Consider the following 16,864-nt stretch of genomic DNA (forward strand, 5'->3'; position numbering starts at 1 on the left):
TTTCTCTTTGGGAAGGGAGGAGGGGGTTGGGGCAGTGGGGTGGGGTGTGATGCTTTGAAAGGTCTTTGAAGAAGGACAGGGCAGGGTACCTGTGAAGTGTTCTTATTGCCAAACCCCAACCAACCACTTTTCTTCTTCATTAAGAGAAAACTGCCATGGAGAAGACGTGAAAGGCCCAGGGAACCTCTGAACTCAGCTCTGTGGGAAATGCACAGCTCAGTGGAACCTGCAAACGAGCTGTGATTAGGGGTTTGGCAGGTTGTTTGGGGAGGGGACACTAGTGGACTGGGAATGGTGGCCAGCAGCTAAAGGGTGAGTCAGTCACCTTATGCTCTCTAACCAGCTTCTCTCCACAGCTGGAGACCCTCCCTGATCCTGGTATGACTCATTTCGCTGCTGTTTTGGAAACCCTCTCCAAATGGCAGCAGGCACGTCCCAAGGCTTGAACTCTCCCCAGCTCTCCCCCTTGTTCTACCCTCCCTGGTCTCTGTGCGCTTCCTAAATAACCCACTTCTCTATTTCTGAAAACCTCGACTGGCCGTTCAAACACAAGATCCCCACATATGCTCTCCATGCTACTCACCTTCTGGCTACCTCGCTGACTGCTTTATCCCACTAATCTGGCTTTTGCCCATGGTAGCTGAGCACCACGATATGCTCCCCACACTTTTCACTTTCCTGTTATTGGACACCCACCATGCTCCTCACTTCTCCTGCCTCCAGACCATCTGGCAAGGGGGGCATGTCAGAGAGGGGCACCTGGCTGCTAGTGCAGAGAATGGGGGGGAGGGTTAAGGAAGATCAGGCATGCAGTTCAGGCAGAAACTGAAAAGCAGAGTGAGGGAGCTAAGAGGAGGGAGAAGGGAAGTCATGCTGAGGCACTTCTGGAGTGATAAGATAAGGGGGGTCTCTTGAGGAAAGAGTGGGGTGGTCTGAGACCAGCCTCACAGTTCCTCCATTCAGTGTGTTGCAGACAAGTGTATCCTGAGGGTTAACAAGCCCTGGAGGATCAAATCCCCCCAACACCTTCACATATTTAAGAGTGAGAGAAGAATGTGGTGTGCTAGGCTCCCTCCCCTGTTTCAGTTGCCAACTCTGGTATCTGGGAGTCCCCCAGACCAAATGTGCTAGGAATGATGTCTCCTGCTCACATAGCAGGGCTCTGATCTGATATCAAAGGAGCAAATCTCAATGCCCCAAGGTCAAATCATCAGAGCATTTTTCCCAGCCTCTCTCTCCTTCGAATGTCATGTTCAATTGGCAACAACAACAACAACAACAACAGCACAAAAGACCATGTGATTCTGGGGTGCTGTATACACAGAGGAATCACAATTCCGGAGCTGTGTAATTCACAGATGCTACTAAAGTAGGAGGGTATTGTAAATACCAGGCAGCACAAAGAAATAATACAAAAAGGGATGGAGAAAGACAAGGGATGGCGCAGAAAATAACACCAGACTCAGCTGGGGAAAACAACAGCTAATACATCTGGGGGGAAATAATCCCAAACACAGCTGCTCAATGGGAGGGAGACCTCTAGAAAACAGTGATGGTGAAAGAGATCTAGAGCGTGGGCAGCAAAATAGATGTGTGTTTGCAAATGATAATTATAAATCTAATTAAAGAAACAGCAATAATACTTTACCCTTGTGTAGCTGTCATCAATAGATCTCAAAGCACGTGACCAAAATAAACATAATTATCCCCATTTTACACATTGAAGGCAATTGAGGCATAAAGAGGCTAAATGACTTGCCCAAGGTTATACAGTAAGTGCTGCAGCTACAGTTAGGAAAAAACGTCAGGCCCCATAGGCAGAAGGAGGCCATCTCAGAGCGAAGGGGTGAGATTATGCACAGCTGCGGTGAGGTCACACAAAGAGAACAGTGTTCAATTTTCTGGCCATTGCTTGAATAAAGGAGCTCAGAAAGGATCAACAAACACGATTAGAGGGCAGTTCTTCTCTGCCAAGGGACTGTAAAGACAGAATAATAGGATCCCGTGGTTATGGTCTTCCGGTGGCATTTGTATCTAGTGCTACATTTACAGTTAAAGGGGGATTTTTCTTACCACCAGCCCTGCACAGCCAGCCTAGACTCTGAGGGTTTTCCCACACTACAAAATCATGCGAGAACCCAGGAAGAGAGAATCAAGTTAGCTGACGCTGTGCTAACCACCAGTTTGTAATCAGCTCAGATCAAGGTAAATTGGGCTCAGCATCACTTTAGCTAATTTAGTTCTTCATAACCTTGTTCAAATGCAGTACAGTTTTGTAACATAGACAAGCCTGAGGCTGTGTCTATGCTAGGAGTTCTTCACCAGTGTAGGAATACCAGTACACGACAGCCACAAAGTGCTCCTAGGCTGGAGGTAGCTATAGCTTAGTACTGGTATTGCAAAATCACCCCCACCTGTGAAGCAAGCTATACCACTAAAAGCACACATTTGCTGGTACACTAGTGGCTTTTGCTAGCGCAGTTGGCTTGATTGGGGATCACACCCCTGACCAACAGGGCTGTACTGGCAAAGCGTAGACCTGGCCTGAAAGTCAAACTAGCCTCTTGCCTTCTCACGCGTCATCACCAGTAATAAGGATTCTGCAGGGCAATCAATGGCCTCTGGGATACTTGTGAAACTCCAGTGTCCTCCAGGGATGTGAAGGGGTGTCACAGATTGGAACCTAGTAAACAATTCCGTTAATGGCCCACAGTTTCCTCTCTCTGAGCTGTGTTGGCTCTGCAGAGCAAACAGGCAACAGAAAGCTGTCCAAAAACACACTTGTCACTAAAGCCAGTAGCTCTCGCGCTGAATCCACACAGGGAGCTGAGCTGCTAAATTTAGGGCCAGGTGTAGATCGTCACTTTTCAGTGTAGCACTGCACTTTGAGGGGATGGATTCAAGATCCATGAGAAAAAAAAAAATTAAGAGCTAAATATCTGTAGCTGGGCCAAACCAAGACAGAGAAGGATGTGGGATATGATACTCACCTACAAAATACTCAATGGGAGGGAGAAACCTAGGAAGCCAGGATGCTGAAAGGCAAGAGTTGTGAGCAAATTAGATGTGTTTCGAGTGGCATATGGCTGCTTAATGCCAGTGCAGGTTTGGGTGGCATGCACACAGGCCAATGCAGAGGAGGGGCTAAGCCCCCCTCCATCTAGCTCTGGTGTGAGTGCCTCTGGAATGTGATGTTCAACTCCAAGCACCCCACTACTAGACAAACTGGAGAGAGTTCAGAGAAAAGCAACAAAACTGAACCATAGCCCAAAAGGGGATTATTTATGAGGAGAGACTAATTATGCTGACTTTGGCTAAGAGCCTGCTAACATGGACCATGCTAGGAGTATGCAAGGCTCTCAAGGTGGAGGAACAACAAGTTGAGGATTTCAAAAAGTATAACTTTATTTGAACAAAAATGAAGAAATACCATGCTGTTTGTTGAAGAAGAAGCATATCTGTGTGTGGATCTGCACTAGGGGTATATCAGCTGGGATCTCCACAGCAAACACAGCCCTGGAATTCTCCTCACCTGTAAACACAGGCCAGTCCCTGGGGGTCTTTATGGAGAACACCTCCCCTGGCAGTCACATCACCATTCACCACCCACTGCATCTTTTCAAAATAGGGAACAGCCTGGAGTTTTGCACAGGGGCCACACCCATGTAATGCACCCCTCTGTCCTCCAGGTGCCACCCCAGCACACTGCTTCATACCCAGATTAAAACAATCTTTAATGTCAGCTCATTTCCCCATTTAACATAGTAAATACAACGGCAGGGACACCACACCCACCATCTCCAGCCAGCCCAGGGCACTCTAAGCATGAGGGAATTACAGCAAGAGGATCCTCTCTATTGTAGTCACCCAGCAGCACAGGGATTGGCATGGGCTACAAGGGGACACACTCTTGCCCTCCACGACCTCCCCTAGGACAGAGAAATCCATGGACACAATTTGGGGGGAAAGGGGAGGGGAGAAGTGGGATTCACGCCATTCCCTAGTAACCCATGCAGTGTCAATGTCACGCCACTGTGTGCGTTCTGAAACCCCTGAGCTGTTTGCACACAGCCTCCCCCTGACATTTTCATCCCAGCCACTTCCTAGGCCTGAAGAGAAAGTGAGGACGGGGAAAGGGAGTGGGAATAAAGGAGATCAGAAAAGGATGGATGTGGGGTATCAAGAAGGCAGGGACTGGGCAAGAGAAGTGGGTTGGAGCTCAGGGAGGGGGAGAGGAAATAGTGGTTGGTGGTGGGGCAACATGGAGAAGGGAAAGGGGAACCCCAAGGGCATGGGGTGAATGTAGGAGTTAGGCACTCCAGAGAGGTTGGGAGGGGTGTTCGGCAGGGTAGGGGGAGTTCAGGATGAGAGGCTGGGGGAGGGAATTTGTGGAGCGGGTAGGAGTGAGAGAAGGGGAAGAAATGGGGGGAGGTCCAGGGGTGGAATGGGCAGGGACCGCACCACACTAGAGTGGCAGATGGGGAGCTGGGATGTGAATTCCCTCTTGCCCTCCATCCTGTTCCCAATGCTTTGAGGGAGCTGGGGGCCTATAAGGAGCCACTGCTCTAGAACCATGGCTCCTTGTACTATGTGTATGTAAAGCTGCCCCAGGGATGTGGCAGAGGGAGGTGTAAAGGAGTTATTGGGGGACGGTAAAAATGTGGAAACCTGCAGCGGGCAGTAGGAAGGGCTGTGACTGGGGGGATAGGACAGGAGTGAGGCTGCAGAGGCCATGTCTGCCAGGCTCTTCAAAATGGGCCCTCTTGGTCCATCTGTCCCACGCGCTAAAAGCGGCTGGTGAGGATGGCATCAGCCTGGCGGAACTCGGCGGCCTCCTCTTCAAAGGTGCGGTCCCTGGTCTCCGGCACTTGGAAGTAGGTGTAGAGAACGGCCATCAGCAGGAAGCCTGTGAAGAGCAGGAAGACATAGGGGCCCACCAGGTGCTAGGAAGGGAAGGGAGGAGAGCAGGTTAGCAAGGTACCACACATCCCCAGGCCCCTGGGACACGAAAGGAACGGAAGGGAGTAAGAGGGTGCTGTAGTCTACTTAACTCTCCATTGCTTTATTCTCTATGCCTTCTCCCTCTCTCGCTTTTTTCTCTCCGTGTCAGTACCTTTATTAGCACCGGGAGGGCAAGGGTTTCAAGTGCTGCAAAAGTAGGCACAGTACATCAGGGGCCCTATAATCTTTGCAGGAGCACTGCTGGCTCCTATGGAGCGTAGGGACAGGCATTCCAGGGTGGACCTGGCTCTACAAGCCTGGGGAGTGCACAGGCAGCCCCAGCCCCAGCATACAACTCCAGGGGGAGGAAACTGTATGTAACCCATTCACTGTGGCTCTCTATTTCCCTCTAGTGGTGACTGGGCCTCAGGCTGAAGTGGATGAGCGGCCTATATAGCCTTCGCTCTTTTAGATCAAGCAGTAGAAGCTCACGTATTATGATCTAGAGATCCAGGTTCAGTCCCTGCCGCTAGGGAGACCAGATGTCCCGATTTTATAGGGACAGTCCCGATTTGGGGGGCTTTTTCTTATATAGGCTCCTATTACCCCCCACCCCATCCCAATTTTTTACACTTGCTACCTGGTCACCCTACCTGCTGCTGACACCCTACCCTGGGGCACTACATTACACACACATTAAAGCAGGTCACAAGTGCTTTAGAAATAAAGAGCAATGGGGCCTTCAGGCCAGTGACCCCTCTGGCATAGAAGTCTATCAGGGTATGGCGTGTATGGCTGTTGGGTATGGCTGTGCTCAGGACTTGCTTCACTCACCAAGCAGGGTCCACAGCCAGGGCTCAGTGGCTGCTGGGATCCACACCCCAGTTGCAAGGAGAAGGTGACTGGCAGGACAGGGGCATGGCCTGTGCTATACCAGCCCATTCAGTAGTATCTCAGTTGGACTCACTCCTTTCTCGTATAGTGGCCAGGCCCCTGAGCATCCCATGCCAGCTGACCACACCTCCCAGGGCACAGTGCTTCTGTGTCTGTGTCCCAGACTGGGATCAGTGATTGGCCTTCAACAAGCCTGCCATCAGGGGGACTGTGACACTGTCTGGTTCCTCAGATCCATTCCTGCCTCCTTGCCCAGGCCTGGAGCTCAGCTGTGAGCCACATTCACAGGGCATGATTGGGTACAACATGCCCTACTTTGTTGCCATGCACATTTGGGGCAGATCTTTCTCCCTGTGCACATTTATGCTTCCAAGGGAATGATGAGCCCCCCACCCCATACCTGTTTCTAGGTCCGGTTTCACAGTGGTAATGGTTGTATACAATAACAAACCTCTGGCCACTTAGAACTTGGTGGTTGTCACTGTTCCACTCCAGGACAGATCTCAAACGCTCCTGTTCCAAAAGCCCAGTGTCTGAGTACATGGACTAAAGGAGAATCTCCATTAGCCACGAGCAATATAGGGCCTGCTTGTCAATCGCCCTTAACCTTGTGCAGTCATTTATATCAGTGCAAAGTGGGTATAAAACGCTACCATTCTGTTCCCATTTCACATCCACATTGCACTGGGGTAAAGGACAACACAAGGGGCAAGGCAGTGGTAACTCAGACCCAAAGCTTCTCCTTCTGTAAATTTTGATAGTTTTATTGGTATGAGCATGCATCTAAGCGCTGCCAAAGACAGTTATACATCAGGTATCCTGTGTACGTGGCATCCTTTTCTGTGCTAATGTGATTTTATAGCATCCAGCTCTGATTCAGTGGCAGCTGGCCATACTGTGATCCTTTTCCTGCCCTCACATACTTTTTTTACAGTGCTTTCCTGCCTCCCTTCAGAGTGGAAAGTCCTGTCCTGCTTCTCATAGCTCAAGGAAGCAGCTTTCTGGCACTTGACATTTAAACATGCAGGAAATGTCTCAGTTTCTCCCATCACAGTGACTGCAGCCAGTCTTCCTCAGGTTTCTCCTGGGTCTTACATCTCCCAGTTTCTAGCTCTAATTTGTAATGATTGGTTTTGGCTGCATTCTGAACTCCAGTTAGCTAACATGAGGAAAAATCCTAGTGAAGACAAGGCAGATTGTAGTTTTCATGTGAGTCTGCAGGTTGAGTTAAAGACTACAGGGGAGCCTAAGGTTTACCTTGACTTGCTAATTAGTGTGTACACTATAGACTGTCTTGTCTTCACCAGTCGAGCTGGTTGGGAGATGGAATTTCTGTCCCCGGGGGAAATTATAACATTTTGAAATTGGTTTTTGTTCCAAATTGGAAGAAGAAAGTTGAAATTTTGAAATTTGTCGCAGAATGGAAATTCTCAAAACTTTCAATTCAGAAACATCAAAAAGTTTCATTTTGATAATGTTGAATCATTTTGTTTCAACAACATCTAAGCATTATAATATTAACATTAATAATACATTGTAATATAAAAGTTGAAATGAAATTATAAATACTTTGTTGAAAGGAAATGTTTCAACATTATTAAAAAGAACATTTCAGCATTATCTAAATCAAACAAAAATTTCAAAATTACTTGTTTTGGCAGTTTCCTCTCCAAAATATTGCTGAAATCGAGAATTTCTGAGAATTGTTGTTTGCAGTGTTGTTGTAACTATGTTGGTCCCCTGGAGAAGAGCTCTGTGTAACTCAGAAGCTTCTCTTTCACCAGAAGAAGTTGGTTCAATAAAAAATATGACCTCACCCATCTTGTCTCTGTATTTTCCAACAAAACATTTTGATTTAGATGAAACCGAATTTTCCAGTGTAAATCTGTTCCAACCCCATTCCAACCCCTTCCCCAAAGTCCTCGCCCCAACTCCACCCCCTCCCTGCCCCTATTCTACTCCTCCCCAAATCCCGCCCCTGCCCCGCCTCTTCCCCGCCTCCTCCCCTGAGCGCGCCGTGTTCCCACTCCTCACCCTCCCTCCCCGAGCTTGTTACGCCACAAAACAGCTGTTTTGTGGGGGCAAGCACTGGGAGGTGGGCAGAGGAGCGTGGACGCAGTGCGCTCAGGGGAGGAGGAGGAGGCAGAGGTGAGATGAGGTGAAGTGTGGGGGTGGGGAGGTGAGCTTGGGTGCCAGTGGGTGCAGAGTACCCACTAATTTTTCCCTGTGGGTGCTCCAGCCCCAGAGCACCCACGAAGTCAGCGCCTATGCTGCATATACCAAGTTTGAGGACACTGCTTGAGTGCTTTGTGGTGAAAACATAGTTTGCTTTCTCTGGAGTTCTCACTGGAAACCGGCAAAGGTCACCCATCCTCATGGGCACCAGGTTTGTATAACTGTTGATGGTGTCCAGAATGGGTCCAAGTCCCACCCCACCAACACCTGCCTTGTAAGCCGATATATATTTTTAAAAATAACGTAAAAATGGACTGGAAAGAGTAAGCATTTAACAGTTTCCCTATATTGCACAATGTGGAGGATGTGGCGGGACGAGGGCTCTGGCTGGTGGTGAGGGCTCTGGGGTGTGGCTGGAGAGATGAGGGGTTTGGGGTGTGGGAGGGGGCTCAGGGCTAAAGCAGAGGGTTGGGGTGTGTGGGGATGAGGGCTCTGGCTGGAGGCTGCCTCAGCCGCCCTGGAACCTGCATGGGGCATATCAAAAGCGTCTTTGAATCAAAAGACACTGCAGCTTTTCCCCGGAGCAGGTTGGGTCAGTGCAGTGCAGCTGCAGCTGCCCTGGGGCTCCTCCAGGCAGGTCGGGGACGGGGCTGCGGCCGGCCTGGGGCACCTCTGGCCAAGGGGGGGGGGGGCGCGCGCTTGGGGCTTCTCGGGGGAGGGGAGCTTGTGGCCCCGGCCGAGGGAGTGGGGCAGGGGGCCCATTGATTGATCTTCCCTGGGGCCCAGAATTGCTGTCAGTGGGCCTGCCGCCGGTATCACACTAACCCCGCGCCACACTGCATGCACTGCCCGGCCCTGGGGCCCGGGGGTGGGCTGCCATCACGTCACACGTGTCTCCTCCCTCCGCAGACCGCAGCCAGAGCAGCCGCTGCCTCAGCCCGCCCCACTCCCTTGGAGTGGGAGCAGTGGAGCAGCGCGATGGGTGCAGCGTGAAAGGAGCCAGCCAGCGGCCGGCGAGGGAGCGCAGCTCGGGGAGTGGCAGCCAGCCGCTGCCCAAGGCACAGGGACAGTCCTGGGGAGGCGCACGGGGGCAGCGGGTGAGGCCAGGGGAGAGGCTCGGCCCCTAACATTGGTGGATCCGGGCCCCCATGCTCTGAATACTGGCGGAGCACGGGCACCACGGTCCCATATAACTCGCTGTCTACGCCCATCCTTTCCCATATCCCTTACCCTGAGTGTCTGATAGAACTTGGCTACGATGAATTTATGAAACCAGTTCCAACTACTGGTGAGCCCCATGGTGACAGGACCTGCTGACTGGCTGAAGAGCTCTGCTGTGATGTACCAAGATACGGGACCAGGGCCAATCTCACAGAATGCCATCATGGTGAAAAGGGCCAAGATGAGAAAGTACTTTGTCCATGGCACTTCACCTTGCGTGCACACAGATGCAGAGAGATGGGAAGGACTGAAATACACCGGTGCTCTGCCCCACCGGGCAAACCACCATTGCCATTCATTATATTGCTTTACCCCTTGGATCTGAAGAGCTGAGGGTGTTATACAGACATTCATGGAGTTAGTCTCACAGCCTTCCCCAAGACAGACTCATTCTCTCCATGTTATAGAAGGGGAAACTGAAGTGAAGTTCACTCAGCAAATCTGTGGCAGAGCTGGTTCCCAGTCCCTGCTCTATTCAATAGACAACACTCCATCCTTTTTCCTGCTCTAAGTAGTAGCACATCCTGCCCTCAGCCTACTTCTGCTCTGCTTGTGCTCTTAGCTCTACACACAGTGCCTCCAAGTCCTTTACTCTGACCGTTATACGTCCCCGCTTCCCTCTCCCTAGCCAAGCACTGGATGAACTGTCTTGTTCCCTTCTCTAACCCCTAAACATGCTCCCGGCCTGCCCCTTCTTCTACCAGACAAATACCTCCCATTTCCTTCTGCACTAACTGGCTTTCCCCAGCACTTTCTTTTTGTGCCCTGCTCTAATCAGTAGCCATGTTCGTTCCTTAAGCCGGGCTCTAACAATTAGATGAGCACCAGCCACTTCCTTCACTCTAGCCACTAGACACACTGTCTCACTGGCCTCGGCTCTAACCACCAAATGCCACATCTTTGCCGTATCCTGTATCCTTCTGCATCCAGCTGTAACCACTAGGTCAGAGCCCTATGGACCCGTCCTTTCACCTTGAGAGGACACTGCTTGCCCCCAGGTACCCAGGGGCTACCAGTCTCCTGATCTAGCCACTGGAACATGACGTCTCGGCCCTTCCGCACCGAAGCCCTGTGGTCTCTTGCCGTGATTGCACTCCCACAATCCTTAGCAGCTGTATCTCATAATCATTTGTGGCCACTGAGGACTGTGGGATTGGGAGCCTGGCAAGAAGACCTGGCTGGTTTCGGTGGGGGTGCTGAAGGGTGAGAGACGAGATGAGGATAGCAGGCAGGGCTGACCCCAATACCTCCTTCCTCCTCCCCACGTGTTCTCTGCTAAGCTCCAGGGACGGGGCCCTTTCATGAGAGCGATGAGGCACCTGAGCACCATGCCACCTTTACAGCGGGCACCTTTCTGGCCAGAGCAAAGGCTAGGCAGGAAGTTGCAGAGTGGGGCAGCAGCAGGAGGAGGAGGAAGCAAGTTTCTCCTTCTGGCTTATACACCCCGTTGCCCTGTGCCCACCCCCTAGTCATGGAGACAGAGCAGGAGAAGAGTGAGAGCAGGATGCCTCTTACCCCACAGCCAGCCTCTCACAGTCCCCCTTAAAGTCATGATCCCAAGTCTGAGAGATGGGGCTGAAGAGCACACTGTCTCCCCGGTGCCCTCTCTAAGTAATAGCCACATTGCCTGACTGCCTCGCTGTAATCACAACCACGCATCTCTTCTGTAACAGTCTCTCCCACAATTCGCACTTCAGAGGCCAGCTACCTCCCAGCTACCTCCCAGCTACCTCCTCTCACCACATACTTCCTTCTTGTCTCTTTTCTCTACCATGCACAACTTCCTCTTGTCTCCTGCTCTAACCACTAGACACGCTGCAGGTCTGTCCTGTGCACTAATAACTAGACAACCTTGCCTGTCAGCTTTCTGCCCTGACCACTAGCCAGCACCCCTTCCCTGTCACCTGCGCTAACCACTACACTCAGTACCTGGCTAACTCTTGTGCCAGTCACTGCACTACACTGCCTCTCACACGCTTAATGTATTCACTATACAGCAGTCCCTGACTGCCCCCTTCTGTCCATCAGACACCGCCTGCCAATTCCCGGCTGTACCCACTAAACACACTGCCAGCTGCCCAGTTCCATGCGCCAGTCAATAGAGTACATTGCTTTCCACTCCCCTGCGCCAGCCATTTTACCACCATCTCCACAGTCTTCAGCCTCCTCCATTTCCTTCCACCTTCCTTCAATTCCCTTCAGCCTTCACCCCCTCATTCCCCAGCTTCCTCCACATCAGTGCCCCTTTTACTCCCCCTCAGCTTTCAGTGACTGAAAAGTGTTGACACCGAGGAGGCAGAGAAATTGTTCAGGGATGGGTGAAGCAAAGGAAGCAAACAGGATGAAACTGAGCCAAGTGTGAAGATTTCAGACCGGATCATCAGGAAACATTTCCCGACAGTGAGGCGTTTGTGAGACTAGAGTCTCCCCAAGGGAAGAGGTGGAAGCCTCATTGCTTGGGATAGTTAAAAAAAACTACCTTCCTGTACTTGCTCTACTCTTGAGACTGCTATTGAGCACCGGTAGCTTTTAGACTGCTCTGCCCCTCAGAGTGGGATACTCTCCACTTCATCCATATTCAAGCACGCCAGTGAGAGAGAGATAGCAGCATCGGTGGTTCCAGAGCACTTTTCACCCTGAACTATCCTAGAGATCCACGGTATGCAGCTCTAAAGACCAGTCACCCACCCACTGAAATGCAGCCACCAGGCAGGCATGCTGGGAGACAGAGCATGTCAAGATTATGAGGCTCAGCACCTCCGCAGTACTTTGGGCCCCCAATACCCTGGTAGGTTTGGGGAGATGGACTATACTATAGGATATGAAGGGCAGCAGGACAGCATCCCCTACTGCTGTGGAGGGTGGGGAGGAGGGCATTGGGAGAGTGTGCATAGCTAGTATATAAAGGACAGCGCCTCTAGCAGCATCATACATCCCTGCTGCCATGTTAAGGTGCTAAGGGATGCAGCATGGCCTGGTTATTAAGGAAGGCTATTCCAGCAGCACAACCAACCACTACACTCCATGCTGGGAAACCGGCAGCTGGAGACTATGAAGAATGGCACCTCCAACAAATTAGCTCCTCCTAACTCCATGCTGAGGTCCTGGGAATGGAGCAAGTCCAAGCAGGATAGGAAAGACACCACCTCCAGTCGTGTGGTAAACTCCTAACACCATGCTTTTATATGAAGAAAATGAAGAGCAACATCTCCCCAGTAGCCCAGCACCCTCGACACTATGCTGTGGTGATGGAAGGTGGAACATGGCTTCATTTGTTTAAACCCAGAAGAATGCAAGAGTACCGACTTAACCAACGTACCAATGGAAAAGGTGAGCAGCATATTGCATAAAGCCATAACAAACTGGCCAAACGTGAGCAGGCTCCTCCAGCCTAGTCTCTCTACAAGGAGACCTGGAAAGGAAAGAGAAGAACCTTCATACAGTCCTGAGGTTCTTTCTGCTATTTTATTTTAGCCCTTGCACATTTGTACTAAGCACCTAACCCACGGGGTTCCAAACTTTTTACTGGCATGACCGTATTTTAATGAATTATATCCTCCCAGGACCCCAGACAGCATGGAGGATGCCATTTTGCTCTTCAAAATGGCATCCTCCATGCATTGTGACCTCACATGCACCATGCATGCGAAATAGGGTTGCCAATCCTGCAGGATTGTCCTGGGGTCTCCAGGAACGAAAGATTAATCTTTAATTAAAGATTATGTCATGTGATGAGACCTCCAGGAATACGTCCAACCAAAATTGGCAACCCTAATCTAAAGTCATGCAGTGTGGAGCAAAATGGTGTTCTCCACACACTAGGGATCCCCACAACCCCATCTGCTGATGGCATGACCCCATTTAGGGTTGCCACGCTCAGTTTGGGAACCACTGATCTAACCCATAAACACCCATGCTCTCAATGATACATTGAACAGTACCATGAACTTAGCAGGCACCAATGATGTGTTAAAGATGAACCTGGGAAATGGGTCACTCAGAACCAGGATAAATTTCAGTGGAGAACCAAGAAAGATTCCATTTGCTCATCAGGCCTTGACCTTGCATTATAGATCAGCTATAGAAAGAGGTAAAAGTGAGACAGGACATAATGGAGGACTATAAATAATGAATGGTAGAGAGAAGGTTATATGAGTGTTCCACTATACCCTTTCTCCTTAATGCAAGAAGAAGAGGGCACTAAAAGACAGCAGATTTCAAATGGATACAAGCAAATACTTTTGGATATTCATTATAATTAATCTGTGGTGCTTGCCTTACCGGGATATTATTGAAAAAAATACTTTTAAAAAATGCATAAAATATGTTGGTGTAAATGAGTGAAAATTACGAGTGGTGTCAACCCACATGCTTCAGGGCATGGACTGCTCACCAGCAGTGGGAAAGGAAGACATTTCGCACCCCCTGCCCAACTCCAATACTCTGATGTAGTGATGCAAAATTGTTACAGGGTTTTATTCCTTCTAATGAAGTACCCAACATTAGACCCATTGGTCTAGTCACTCTGGCAGGCAGGACTGTTGGAATAGATGGATGAGTAATATGGTTTGATATGGAAAGAGGGTGGATAACAGATCAGACAGGCTAACTGGTGTGTTTCCGAGTCGTAGGATGTAGAATACAGGACTAGAAGGAGGTGAGATACTAGACTAGATGAACCAGAGGATCTGAGATGGTAAGGCAGAATGTAGAATACTAGACGGGATAGGTGCAGTGTGGATCTGATATAGCAGGAGGCAGGATTTCAGACTAGCTAGTCTATTGGTCTGTTCCCATCTGGCAGGAGGTGGGATATCAAAATGAACAGACCATTGTTTTGTATCTATAGGGTGAGCAAGTCCTATGTTCTGATTGCCCCCTGTGCACTGGCTGGCATGTCTGCCAGGACAGACTGACTGCCTATCAGCCAAACAGCCAGAAAACAGAATTAAAGCCCCGTGTGAAGCCCACTTACAGAGAATATTGTGAAGAGGATGTTAATGGCCCCAATTCCCATGGTAGTGTGTGTGGGATGGGCAACACCAGCTAGCCGGAATATTTTTGTGGAATAGTTGATTACCTGGGAGAAAAAGACACAAAGTAACATGATGAGAAAATGCTCCTCCCCTTTTAAATCAGCTGTAGGGTCTGCCCCTCAAAGCTCATCCCGAATGCCAGCTAAACTACTCCTAGAGATTCCCCTGTATTTACATTCAGTCCCACACACTCACACTGTACAGAACCCTTAATCATTGTTCTCTCTCTTTGCCCCTGGAAGTTCTGCTCCTTCTGTGGCCACCTACAGCATTGAACCCTGACAGCTGGGTGCTGGCAGTAAGAATGAGAGCAATCAGGATGGGCTGCTTGTAGCTGGGGACAATGAATAGTCTCAGCATGGTGACATCCTCTGTTCCCTTAAGGTTGGCTGCTTCTTCCTTCATCTCCTCAATCTCTTCCAAGATGTCCTGGGTACCTCTGAGCCTCTGGAGTTCTGTAAGGCACCAGAGAACAGGAAGAACAACTAGACGGTGTCCCTGGAATCCTCCCTGGTTCTGAATGTGACACAGTTCCACAACTGATCTGCAGTGCCAAATGAGTTAATGAGACCTCTGAACCTTTCATGGATATCCTTTGAAACTCCCCTGGTTCCAAATGACCCATAAGAACACAACCATGGCCATTCAGGAACACACCGTTGTTCTGTCTAGTCCCACAAACTGTCTTTGACTGTGGTCCATGACAGATGCTTCCGAAGAAGACAAAGCCCTCCCTCATTGTGCAATATTGTCCTCTGAGAAGGCATTTATTCCTGACTCTCCAGCAAGCTGGAAATCAATTATGCCCTGATGTATGGGAATAGGTAACAGCTTGAAGAATAGGCTGTAAGGAACAACTGCATTACATCCCATCTCTCTGATGCCTGTGGATCTAGGTTTCACAGTCCTGCAGTTTTGGAGGTTCAGTGGGCATTTTGTGCCTTACCTCTGGCAGCCAGTTCATCTTCGTGGCAATTGATGAGAAAGTAACGGGGGCTCTCAGGGCAAAAAGGGAGGGTGAGGTACTGGAGGATGGCTGGTAGGGCAGACAAGGACAGCATGAGTGGCCACCATCGGCTAGTGCCCAATGCATTCTCCAGGCTCACGATCTGAAACCAAGAGACAGAGAGAAACTTTCCAGAGAACATTATCTCATGCTCAGTAGGGGGAGGCAGTAGCCATCTCTGTCCCACCAACATTACCCTGTGTCATAAACCCTGAGACTGAGAGACCCAAACCCAGCACCTGTCTGGACCAAGAGGTGAGAGTCATGCTGCTAGGTGTGCCAGGCCTTTGTACCAGCAGTGCTCTGTTTCAGATGCATAGGTCTGCAAAGGCATTCAGTGTGTCCTATAGAGGGATATATCCAATGGTGAGCTGGAGCCAGTTCGCACCAGTTCGCACGAACTGGTTGTTAAATTTAGAAGTCAGTTTAGAACCGGTTGTTAAAGCGGTGGGCAAACTGCGGCCCGAGGGACTGTCCTGTCCGTCCTGGCTGGGGAGGCTCCCCTGTGAATTTTTACTCACCCGGCAGCACTCCGAGCCTTCGGCGGCACTTCGGCGTCAGGTCCTTCAGTGCCGTCGAAGACCCGGAGCGACTAAAGGACGTGCTGCCGAAGTGCCGCCGAAGGCTCGGAGCGACTGAAGGAACCAGTTCTTCAGCTTCTGGCAGCTCATCACTGGATATATCCTTCCTCATGCTCCCTCCCTGCTCCCCACCTCATGTTCTGATGGGCTCAGGCCTATGAGTCATAAGCCCTCACATTGCTGGAGCTAACAGAAATGCCATTATTTCTCTTTTAGCTCAGCTAGTCAGGGGCCTGGGCTCTGTTGCAGAAGGATCTGAGTTTTGCTGTGAAATTCTAGGTGGAAATTATAATTGTAATCCTTGCCCAGGGTCAGCTCTTTACCTGCCCAATGAAGACGCCCACTGTCTGAGACAGCTGGTTCATGGTGGAGAAGGCCCCACGGACCCTGGTTGGGGACATCTCTTGGATATAAAGGGGAATCAGGGTGATGTTGAGTCCACAGAAGAGTCCAGTGAGGAAGCACCCCACAATCAGTGCCTCCAGGGAGCCTGCAATCTTGGAGATGCCCATGAATGCCACCGCCATGAGAGAGAGGGAGTTAGCAGTCAGGATGGAATTGCATCTGAGACACCAAAGAGATAGCAAGGTGGGTTATGGAGGAAGGGAATACATTAAAGTCTGGCACAAAGACACTGGCTCTTACCCTGAACATGCCCAGCCTTCTCCCTGACCCAGGCCCTGAAAATATACAGCTCCTCTCTGACATGGCCCCTGTAAATACTTGCAGGGCCGGCTCTAAGTTTTTTGCGGCCCCAAGCTCCTAGAGCGCAACTGCCCAAGCCAAAAAAAGAAAAGAAAAGAAAAGAAAAGAAAAGAAAAGAAAAGGATGGCCGGAACGCTGCCCCTGGAAATGTGCCGCCCCGAGCACATGCTTGCTTTGCTGGTGCCTAGAGCCAGTCCTGGATACTTGGTACCATTCTGGTACTTGCTCTGGGAATACCCTGTTTCTCTCTAATATTGACTCTGCACTTTCTCTGCCTTTGTGTGGTGATTAAACAGTCCCACTGC

At 50.2% G+C, this 16,864-nt stretch overlaps 1 protein-coding gene across 1 annotated transcript; it reads right to left on the reverse strand.

Moving 5' to 3' along the window:
* Positions 1-4,784: 4,784 nt before the first annotated feature.
* LOC102943915 (solute carrier family 2, facilitated glucose transporter member 3-like) lies at positions 4,785-16,465 on the reverse strand. Its single transcript, XM_007055669.3, has 5 exons — positions 16,178-16,465; positions 15,214-15,376; positions 14,535-14,722; positions 14,207-14,311; positions 4,785-4,943 (listed from the first exon to the last, which is right to left on the reverse strand). Exons 1-5 carry the CDS (start codon positions 16,379-16,381, stop codon positions 4,785-4,787), a joined length of 819 nt encoding a protein of 272 aa, XP_007055731.3. The 5' UTR covers positions 16,382-16,465.
* Between the last annotated feature and the right edge of the window lie 399 nt (positions 16,466-16,864).

The sequence above is a fragment of the Chelonia mydas genome, chromosome 1, assembly GCF_015237465.2.
Source record: "Chelonia mydas isolate rCheMyd1 chromosome 1, rCheMyd1.pri.v2, whole genome shotgun sequence".
NCBI lineage: Eukaryota > Metazoa > Chordata > Testudines > Cheloniidae > Chelonia > Chelonia mydas.